The sequence below is a fragment of the Eimeria mitis genome, genomic scaffold, assembly GCF_000499745.2.
Source record: "Eimeria mitis Houghton genomic scaffold, Emh_scaff469, whole genome shotgun sequence".
NCBI lineage: Eukaryota > Apicomplexa > Conoidasida > Eucoccidiorida > Eimeriidae > Eimeria > Eimeria mitis.
The window spans coordinates 8,248-19,428 of NW_013572992.1; the positions used below are offsets into that span (position 1 = coordinate 8,248).

At 50.4% G+C, this 11,181-nt stretch overlaps 2 protein-coding genes across 2 annotated transcripts in view; one reads left to right on the forward strand and one right to left on the reverse strand.

Moving 5' to 3' along the window:
* EMH_0013320 (uncharacterized protein) overlaps window positions 1–565 on the reverse strand; it is a gene marked incomplete at both ends in the record, with an annotated part of 4,384 nt that extends 3,819 nt beyond the window's left edge. The window contains 2 exons of the mRNA XM_013499795.1: window positions 18–198; window positions 464–565. Coding sequence (XP_013355249.1) covers window positions 18–198; window positions 464–565 — 283 coding nt within the window. The remainder of the gene's footprint in view (window positions 1–17; window positions 199–463) is intronic.
* Window positions 566–1,582: 1,017 nt separating this feature from the next.
* EMH_0013330 (uncharacterized protein) lies at window positions 1,583–8,162 on the forward strand (the record flags this gene model as incomplete). The annotated part of the gene is given in 10 exon segments (XM_013499796.1): window positions 1,583–2,272; window positions 2,698–2,781; window positions 3,251–3,365; window positions 3,907–3,926; window positions 3,930–4,025; window positions 5,725–5,884; window positions 6,178–6,290; window positions 7,209–7,350; window positions 7,662–7,708; window positions 8,013–8,162. Coding segments are annotated over 10 exon segments (1,617 nt in total).
* Window positions 8,163–11,181: the final 3,019 nt, after the last annotated feature.

Below are 11,181 nucleotides of genomic sequence, written 5' to 3' on the forward strand. Positions count from 1 at the left end.
GACATGTCTATCCATACCATATCGTGAACAAATATATCGTGCATCCGCAGCAGCTGCACCAGCAGCAGCTTCAACAGCAGCAGCAGCAGCGTATGGGAACACACCCATTTCTTCCAGTTTGTCGAGTTCCTCCTTAATGACGACAGGGTTCTTCTTAAGGAGAGCTTGCTCCCTTGTAATCTTTCTCTCAGCTTTGTTCTGCCACAAAACAGCCACGGGACCAAAGCAGCTAATATCTTATCTGTGCATGCAGCACACGCCGCTACTGGCGGAACCTCCTTATTCAAACGGTAGTGAAAAACGTACATAGTACAGCCATACATACACGAGCGCAGATGTATAGACACACTCCCATCATATATTTGCACATACGAAAACATGAAATGCATACATTGTCTGGATATATATACTTTCCGTACGTACACTATAATTATAATATTTATGCATGTATCTACAAGCGCACCTTCTTTTTCTCGGCGTCCCTCTCCTTGCGCCTGTGGGCGGTGGAGGGGTTGTACGCCTTCAGGGTTTCCACCCCAATGAACTTTTTGCTGGGGTTAAACATTTTCAGAGAAGGCTAGCAAACACGTGTTCCCTAGATGGCCGACTCCGCTGCAGCGGCAGCTGTTGCTGCTGCTGCTACAAGTCAAAGAGATATTTCTGATCCCTGCAGATCGAAGAGGTTCCTGAAAAGCCAAGATGGTGGGGGAGGCAATGTAACATCCCTCTGCAGTGCCTCGGTGCGAGGCCTCAACTCCATGCATAGAGCTCGCGGAGATCCTACTCTACGCGACCCTCTCCTGCTGCTTCTGCTTCTGCTGCTGCTTATTCTGGCCTCCTCAATCGCGTAAGGCAGCAGCAACTGCTGCTGCTTCTGCTCGGGCGCGCCCAGTTCTTACGGGCTGGCAGTACTCGAGAAAAGCGACACTCCGGCGCGCGCTGCGCTTCTCTGCCGGATAAACTGCTTTAATTGCTCTTTTTCTTCGGTCCAGGTAAACAAAAGAAGCAAATTTCGCTACTGTACCCTCAGAGGGGCCCCTTGCCTCCTTTGGGGCTTCCACGCTGCTCTGCTGCCGCTGGAGCAGCAGCCGTCCCGCGCCTTAATGGATGACGCGTGTGGTGCTGCATCATAATAAGAAGATGCTTGTTTAAAAGCATTAATTTGTGCAATTAATTATTGTTGCAACTGTTTTCGAGGAGAGCAGGAACAATAATTTGTTCGTTACTGCCTGCAACCCGGCGACTACCGCCTCTGCAGCCCCGCCACCGTCTCTCCAGTGTCGCGTCATCTCGAGGCCATACTGTGTCTGTGTTCTAGGACCTAGCGGGACAATAATCATTTTAAATGCAACGGTTTCTTCATAAGCTTCTCCTTTTACACCTCATCCTGTAACCTCAAAACTTACACCGTGGTCGCGTGAGACAGTCAGCCGTTGGTCCCCCCAACAGTTGTCGGCTGCCCCTTTTCACTCCTGTTTGTCTGATTCTGGGTCTGCCTGCCCGTTGTCTAGTGCTTTTTTCTGTCTTCTGTTTCTGCAAATAAACGACGTGTCTCACCAACACCGCGCACGAGCCCACCAACATGGCCCCCCCCTTGTTCCTCATCGCTGCCTCTGCCGCTGCTGCCTCTCTCACTCTCAGCCCCGATGCCTCTGTTCACGCCTTCAACCTGCAGCTGAAGACAAGCAGAGCTGCAGCCCTGCCTGCTTTCGTGTCTCCCTCAACGGCGGTGTTCAACGGCCCCCCTGGAGGGCCCTCGGCCCCTCTGACGACGGCGGGGCCACCACCCGTGCCGGCCTCCGAGCTGCGTCTACACGCAGCAACCAGCCCTCCCGGAGGGGATGCATCCACTTCCACGGCAGCTGACAACAGTGTGTTAGCAATGGCTGCCTTCTTGCGCTGTCATAAACCGTTGCTGAATGACCGGGGACCCGAGCTGCCCGACGGGAACCTGTGCATGCTGCTGCGGGGCTGCGACGCGCATCAGCGTATGATATCTCCACTGGAGCTGAAGACAAATGCGGAAGCACTTCCGGGGGCAGCAGCGGCAGGCGTGATGGCAGCAAAGGGCACTGGTGCAGCAGAGGTCCTATGTGAGCAACTGGGCGAATCCCTCAAACTTAGTAAGGGGCCCCATGGGGTCTGTCCAGTGGAGCTGCTGAAGCTGGAGGTGGGGAAGGTGCATCGGTTGCTGCAGTACGCCACAGCTGCGGGTCTTAAGAAGAACTTCTTGAGTTCTGATGCCCTTCTTGTCATGCTTGAGCTCTACGAGGTACACCCAAATGCCAATACGGCGCAAATTCACAGAAGCTGCAAGAGCGTAAGATGTATGTACACCCCGTTGCTTCAGGCGTACCGACACCTCCGCTGTCACTTATTCTCTTTTGGTGCGGTTCAGGAAGTTGGTCTCAACAGCGACCACATCGTGCATGTCGTCAAAGGCCTCAGAGATTTCTACCAGGCAAGGCTACTCTNGGTCTCAACAGCGACCACATCGTGCATGTCGTCAAAGGCCTCAGAGATTTCTACCAGGCAAGGCTACTCTCGGTGCAGCTGCTGCATTTGTTTCTATTCTACTGCTGCTGAAGGATGATGGGGAACTTCTTTTCTTACTGCTGTTGCTGCTGCTGGTGTCCGACTGCGAGTTAATACTGTGAGAATGCATGAGCTGTCTGTTCCCTTGTTATGTTGGCTCAGAGGGAAATGGATGAGAAGAGCTTCAACACATTTTTCCTGCCGGCTTACGACGAGGTTCTCGCAAAGTTCAGCGACGCAAAGAAGGTAAGGATTTTCCTTGAGAGGGATGAAGACTGGCTTCACTGTATTCGCATCAGCACAGACACCAGCAGCAACACCAGAAATATACTGCACAGTTATTGATTGTTGAATTGTTTTAGAAGTAGAAGCGAATTAGTGTTTGAAGAACTAAATAGACTTGAAACATACGTTGCGGTTAAGAATCTACCAACGGGTAAAATAAAGGCGATGATGGGGGGGCCATCGTCAGAGGTGTTATTAACGCCGATTCATAGCGGAAAAGCGCAGCAGCGAGCAACGGTGGCATATCTAGATGCCTCTACATTATCCATCTTCCATGATTCAATTGCGCGGCACTTTGTTTTGTGGTCGTTGTCTTTTTGTCCTTTTTGTGTTTACGTGGTGCTTGCTCGCCACCGCAGCTGGTGAAGCCTGCAGAGAAGGTGCNTTTTTGTCCTTTTTGTGTTTACGTGGTGCTTGCTCGCCACCGCAGCTGGTGAAGCCTGCAGAGAAGGTGCCGTTTTCCTCTCTCCCCTACGAGCCCACACCGGATCCCCGAACCCTCACGCCTCTTGTGGTGGACATAATGCAGTTCAAAGACAAACTGCGTACGCAGAAAAGCCTAGACACTGCAGACGTGCATACACACTGCAGGCGTGCCTCGTTGCCTCCCGTCCCATCGTGTTGACTGCAGCCGGCAGATAGCAGTCACATTTCTACACTTTAATTAAAATAAGATAGCAAGCTACGCAGGGCCTAGCCGAAACCCGACGTATGCGCATTGGTGCCTTCAAACTGGTGTCCGTTCGTCTGTTTGTCTGGATTTTGTGCTTAGCTAGTCTCAAGAAATGGGAAGGCAAGCAATAGAGCGGCAGTGCTACGCCGGAACGGGCTCCTAGACTCGGGCTCGTCGTTCTCCAGCGTACACTCCTTCACCAGCCATTGCAGCTACAGCTCGTGACGGCTTCCACTACTGGAAAGAGTTTGATTTTCAGGAATTGGTAGCTGTTGGGGAGATGCAGCGCGGGGCAAGATAAGGGCATCCAGAGCCTGCAGCTTGGTGCTAAGGGCTAGGGATGTAGGGTTTAAAGCTGCGAGAGCTCTGAAGGCGATGTCCTGAAATTGTCGTTTGAAGAAGCGGTCTGCCAGACCTCCCCACAGGAGGCGCAGANTCTGAAGGCGATGTCCTGAAATTGTCGTTTGAAGAAGCGGTCTGCCAGACCTCCCCACAGGAGGCGCAGACACGAAAATACGTGCATTTGCTCCACGTAAGCACGTCTCTGGTTGCAGTTGCTGCCGTTGCACACTGTATATCAGCAGTGACAGCGAGCTGAGACGTACTGCAGCGATCGCCTCGTGTAGTGATGCTTTTGGGGCGGGCCAGTGTCTCGTGCCGAACAATAACCAATTTGTAGGGCGGTTGCAGAAGCCTGGCCACCACCTTTAGTAATACATCCTTTCAAAGGAAGCAAACTGAACAGCTTGCAATTATGTTGCAGATTGAAGATTTGCAACTTATCGTGCTGCTTAGCACGCTGACTATTGATAAGCACTAGCGAGCCACATGAGTCCTCCGTTCCAATTTATCCACTTTGCTGTGTATGCGCTGACGCACACATTGATAGCAGTGGGTCGAGCAACAAGGCAAATACTTCGTCGTCACTCCAAGCTGCTCTNCTGACGCACACATTGATAGCAGTGGGTCGAGCAACAAGGCAAATACTTCGTCGTCACTCCAAGCTGCTCTACGGTTCTACATTAGACGGTTCAACGGTGTGCATGCAGCGCTCAGGCGGACGCCGGCTGCACATAGCCTATCAGCGAAAGTCTAAGAATAACTGAGCGAGCTCAGCGGGGGATCATCCGGATGTGGAAGTGGGGATATCGAGGTTATAGAGAAAAAGCTTAGCTTGGTCAGAGCGTTTCATCGCATTTGGGTTCTCGAGCACTGCCACGCTGTTGCAACTGGGGCGCCTGCCTTACTCCAGACGTTGCCAAACTGTCTGATCTGTATCCGACGAAAGCAGTCTTTATTTTGATGTGCGCATCATCCCCGTCTATTGGGCTGAAGCAGTTCAAATGAAAGTAGCGGAACGCACCACTGGTCAGGCCACTGATAGTGACGGACACCCATGAGCAGCAGAGGGAAATCAATGTGCACGCACATTGGACAATATTATTTGCTTAGTGTATTTGAGTATAGGCTGTTAAATACATGAAAACGGAACATTTCTCTGTAAAACACCCAGACAACTGTGTACCAACCAGGGCGTCGGTTGCACTGCTGGCGGCCGTAGAGAAACTTCTGCCGATCACCTGCTGAAGTCGGCCCCCAAACTACTCGTTCACCCTAGAAAACGTCCATTGATATTCTTTGCCCGTTTTATTTGAGTAAACAATCGGCAGACGCGGCGGTCCTGCGTAGACCTCCCACCGACGAGCATGTTGAATGTTGTAGTGCGTGGCCACCCTTTCGACCGCAGCTGAAAATGATGGGAAAGTAACATACTGGCACCAAAATAATCTGCAAATTTTAACGCCAATAAATTCTGTTCGAGGAGAGATGATCCAGTGGTTGCAGGNCACCAAAATAATCTGCAAATTTTAACGCCAATAAATTCTGTTCGAGGAGAGATGATCCAGTGGTTGCAGGGGACGACCGAAGTTTCCTCTCTTGCTTTCTCTGCACCCCTCTATTTCACCGGCTCGTGGCGGTAACTGCTACACAAAAGATAAATAATGAATAAGTACTTATCAGGATATCACAATTTTTTCCCTTCGCACAGGTCTTCACTGTTCTACGTTTTATTCTTTCCCTGGTTTCAACCTGCCCACGCCTTTTGTCTGGGGTCACTTCTAATCCCCTCTATGAGCCTTCATGTTTCAAGAGCGTAACACGCCCACCCCCCTGGGAGCAGCACTGGGGAAGCAGTTCAAGCTCGCTATTTTTGCTACCTGCATGGGAAGCCGGTGCTCCGGCGCTCTGTGCTGGTGCTGCAGCAAAGCTTCGCTGTGATGGAGCGGGGGGAGCAACAGGACCATCTCGTAGTATCAGCTGTGCAGCGGAAGTACACCTTCTGCGCACAGGCGGATCCGAGTACAAGCACGGCAGCGGACGGCCCTGAAAGTGAGGCATCTCGTGGCAGTGAGACTGACAGCAGCTGCAGCCATTCCACTCCTTTGGGTTGCTCGCAGCGCTGCAAACCACGAAGCCAACCCGCAGAAGCAGCACCGTTTCGCCCCCCTGAGGACAGCGCTGAGACTAACTGGGGCGAAGAGGACTCTGGAGACCCTGGCTGCTCTCTGTGCACTTCTCCTCCCCCCAAACGGAAACNAACTGGGGCGAAGAGGACTCTGGAGACCCTGGCTGCTCTCTGTGCACTTCTCCTCCCCCCAAACGGAAACGCCCTTCCCATGCAGTCATCCTGCAGGCCTGCAGGGGCCCTGTACCAGCGGAGTACACGAAAGTTGGCATCACCAGGACGTATTCAGATCTAGACATTTCTCAGGAGACAGCCGGGAAACATGCGGAGGTACGCCTCCCCTTTTCACAACTGGGTACCCTTAAACCATCAAAAAAAAACTAAATGTAGTAAATATATAATTATGATCGCCCAACACTTACCTCAGGGTCCGTTGAAATGCAGTGCAGGCGAACACATGCCGAAGAAATGATTTATATACTCTGGAGTGTCCTAACACTGTAGGGAAGCCTACTTCTCCAAGGAGGAGGCTGCCTTATTCCATGTGTATTTCTTCTGCTTTTGCTGCTGCTGCTGCTGCTGTGAGTAGCAGGAAATCGGCAGCGACGTCCCGTTGCCAAGGCAATTATCAGAGCCGCTGCCAGTGTCGTTACCCAGCAGACAGCAGCGCAGATACAAAGTGCTGCACAGTTTTGGTAAGCAGAAACGCACGTGTCGTACATCATGCGTGCGGCAGCTGTATTGAAACATGTTGCTGCTCCTAGGCAGGCATCCGTTGCTGCTGGCTCACACACCTCAACTCCTGCTGTTGTGTTGCGGGTTGCTCCGTTAGCAGCAGCAGCAACAGCGGCTGTTCTAGCAGTTGGTCAAGTTGGGACTTCGATTCAGCACAGCAGAACACCTGCACAGCTTCTTCGTCAGTGGCGCGGAAAGACGATACAAAATGAAACCAAATTTCTCCTTGCATGCACTTTGCTGCTGTTACTGCTGTTTTGCTGCAGCGATGGTGTTAACGTTTGTGGCAGTCGTCTCTCTGTGGGGCATCGTGGTACATTGCACAGCAACTACCGCAGCTTCTCTTTCCTATAATATTTCCCTTGAATGCACTGAAAGTCTCTGTACAGATGGGCCATCCCTTCATATTCTGTGATGAGCTAGTAGAAGAGAACAGCCTCCTAACAAACGTAAATACAGGCTCTAGAATGCATTTATTCGCTGCTGCGTTTGTATTTGCGTCCCTTTTCCCAGGATATGGGGGTGGAGGTCGCCTCTGGGGTCAGCAGCGGCCAACAGTTTCAGCTGTACGCGATACTGCTTGTCATTGGCGTGTTGGCGGCGTTAGCGCTAAGGAAGCTGAAGGCTTTGTCTTACAGATGGACTTCTTACCCAAGTAAAACAGTCGCTTCGATGCTAGCCACTCTTTACTGCGCAGACTACCCGACCCTCAACCTATCCGAGTCTAGAATAGTGCAATCTCAGGAATGTCTTTGGTGCTGTTGCTGTCATTGTTTCTTCCTGCCCTTCTGTTCTTCTGTTGTACCTGTTCGTTCACCGCAGTTGTTCAGTTGGTGGTAGAGATGCCTTTGCTGCATGAGGTATAGCTGCTCACAGAAGAGACGAGCCGCAGATGAGGGAGAAGCACTGATGCCCGCGTCCTGTTATTTTGTGCTGCATGCATTTGCTCGTGTTTGTGTGTCTTAGCATTGCTGGCGTCGTTGTTGACGGCTGCTGCTGCTTGGGGCCTGGTGGTAAGGGAACACAGCAAAAGATTCTTTCTCAAATATTTTTCCTTCTTGGTGGCTTCAGTCGCCATAGATTGCAATGGACTTGCAGCTGCGCAAGTGACGTGTGCAAACAGAAGTCGGTTGCTGCTTTTCCTTAACTTTCTGCCTTTCAGTTGCTGGTATTTGTCTCATGCCGGCTGCTGACGGTGGGCCTCACTTGGTAACTCTTGTGGTACACTAACCTCCCTGCAATCAAGTGCACAGATTACAGTTGGAGTTAAGTGCTGCATATGTCTATGTATACACAGCTCTGTGTCGGTGTGGATAGGACGTGGCGATTGAAGTAGCGGCAGGAGAAGACAAGGCCCGGCGTCTGCTGTATTATTTCTTTGGTTTTTTGGCGGCTGGGTTTCTCGTGGCTCTGCATGTGGCGCTCATCGACAGAGGATTCAGCAAAGTTGTGGAGGGGTTTATCTGACAGTAAACAAGAACTTATTACTAGCGGGTTAAAAAGAGTATAAGTGCAGCAAACAGGCCCTCATATCGTACCGTAGTAGGAATCGCAAAACCCACCTTGTGCTCCACTCTTATTTCTTGGTGCTTATTCCACTTCCAAGAGAGGAAACTGACGCGCGACGCATATGCTGGAGCGCAGAGCTGCCGGTTTTTGTCCTGCAGTCCGTTTTCACCTCATCAGACTTTCAAAACCAACGACCGCCTCTTAGGCTTTCGCAAATGCACCTCAAGCACCGCAAAATGGTTCGTACAGCCAGGCGTTGCCAGGGTAGTGCTGCAGGTCCTAACAACGACGGAGGCTAACGACCCGAACCAAAGGAGAAAACAAGCGATGCAACATTTGTCGAAGATTGACCCAGTAAAACAGATAAAACTGCGGTGTAACTTTAAGCGCCTCGAGTGTAGCGCAGGGAAACCCCTGGAACTTGGCCACCTCACCAAGGCGAACAGCACTCCTACAGATCATTTGGAATGCTCTGCTAGTAGCGGATCTATAAGTGTTTCGTTCTGCTAACATCTCTTAGGAAGATACGATTTAGTCCTGAACGTCTCTGCTAAGCAGAAACAAGCACAGTCAATTTGTGCTCGTTGGTCTACCAATGATGCTAGCGGCGGCACTCCACTGTCCGCTCGTATTGGCAAAGTCATCATGCAGTGTACGGTAAGTTCAGAGACATACAGAAAATAGCTATAAGGAAAGAAGGTGATGAGCAATAAAAGTAAACGAAAGGGGTATGCCGAGGCAACAATTTCACAGGTGCATGCGTGCAGCTAGGCCAAAGTAGCAGCTGCTTTGCTGCCACCTCCACTGCTGTTGGCTTCATGTCGTTTATTGGAAAAGGCGACCTGCGGAAGGTCCCCAATGGATACTGTGCGGTAACGTAAGCGAACTCCTCCACGCAGGCGGGTGCCCCGGGAAGCGTTGTCTTCGCTTCTCAACAACGTCTTTTAAGCACATCCAGGGACATCTATGACTACGGAATATCTCCTGAGCTGTGTCCGTCTGTGCACATATATATATATATATATATATATATATATATATATATATATATATATATATACATACACGTAATATATGNCTGTGCACATATATATATATATATATATATATATATATATATATATATATATATACATACATACACGTAATATATGGCTACACATCATACATGCTTTCGTACACCTGGAGAACTCGCACTGGCGTTTGTTAAACTACCTCGAACCCTGTCTTGCAGATGCGTCAAGAGACACGGCGTAAGACGAAGGACAATGTAGAACAGGGCAAACAACTGCGCCTTTATATACCCAGAGGAAATTGCAGCAGTGGGGGTACGACGGCACTCTCCTCTATACACCCTGATGACATTGCAGCAATGGTCGTACGACGGCACCCTCCCCCACACAAACAATAATGCAGCTCGATAAGTACAAAGATTCACTTATTTACTCGAATGAAACGGACCTGATGCTCCTGAAGAACCGCCCACGAGATCGCCAGCTTTGAAATACACAAATATACAGGTGCGGCGAGGTGAAACAAATGGTTAGCTAGAGAATCAAGTCTAAGACCTCGAACCCAACAGGCTGAAAATGCAGCAGCCACGCATTCAGCTAGGAGAACAGGAAGCTTATCTCCACCGCCAACTACGCAAGAATTTCATAACTATTACTGTAGCTAAATACAACACTGCAGTCGAATACCTATTGCGGCTACTGCTGGAACAGCTTCCCAAATGCTGGGCATCTGTGGTTGGTGTGAGCCTCAGACTGATATTAGTTGTGAGATTAGTAGAACCCTACCTTTTGAGTGAGGAGATACATAGGAAATTAGCATAACGGCTGACGCCCTAAAGTTGTGCCTGCATGGCCGACTTCAAGCTGCTTTTCCACCTTCTTCACCTGCGTGAAGAACCAAACGAAGGGCATAACGACCCCTAAGCTGACTCTGGAGGGACCTAAAACTCGTCGGCTGATGACGAAACTGAACTCCCTCTGCGACTCGAGGACCAAGTGAAAACAGTATGGGGCTCTGCTCCAGGCAAGATTTCGGCGAATCCGCAAAGGAACCAGACTCGCTGCACTCAAAAGAGTTAACCCTGCAGTTAGCAAAGAGTGACACAGCTGCGAAGCAATTCATATATCGTACACGGAAACCTACAGAATACTCGAAGGTGAATGGCTCTAGCAGTGTGGGGTCCGTCTTTCGGCCCTGCGCAACTCCAGAATCTCCTTGGAGACGAATAAGAATCCTCATAGTTCTACTGTTACATATATTATTATATTTGTGCAGATTGATACCAAGTTTCGAGCTAGCCAATTCGGATATTCGCGCCCCCCGAATAGCGTCGAGACACTGCACCGGCTCATGCATCGCCCCAGCTTGGCGCTGGCGCGATGCATGGTCCAGTGGTCCAGCGGAAATACCAAGCAGTTACACCAAGCATCTACATCCTTTAGCTTAAATGAGTATTAAAATGAACCGATGATGTCCGTGAAACCAGCGAAGATGCTTATGAAAAGGCACCAGCCAACTTTATGCACACCCCAGCTAGCACACCCCAGCGGACGTCTCTAGAAGCGGATCGCCGCCCCACGAGACGCGTCCGAAGTTGCGAACTGAATGTGTAGGCTTGTTATCTAAGATTAACAACTACCACTTAAACATTTATCTTGAGCATGCTTATGGGGTAGCTTATTCAAGCGATAAGAAGGCATCAACAATAACGTCTCTTATACGTCTTAACCGCCAATACTTGTCTGTCACCAGCGGCAGACAGCGGTGTGTTGGCGCGTACCGTGTGGTATGCTGGGAAAGGGAATGATGAGTGTCTAGAACAGTGCCCTGTAAGCCTGCAATCTTCTGAGGAACTCTGCACAATACGTTTCTTCTGCCAACCGGAGAATGGGCCCGCCTGCCGTGTCGCCGTCGTTTTTCTTGAAAGTGATAGGGAAAGGCTGCAGCATTCCCTCGTTGAAAG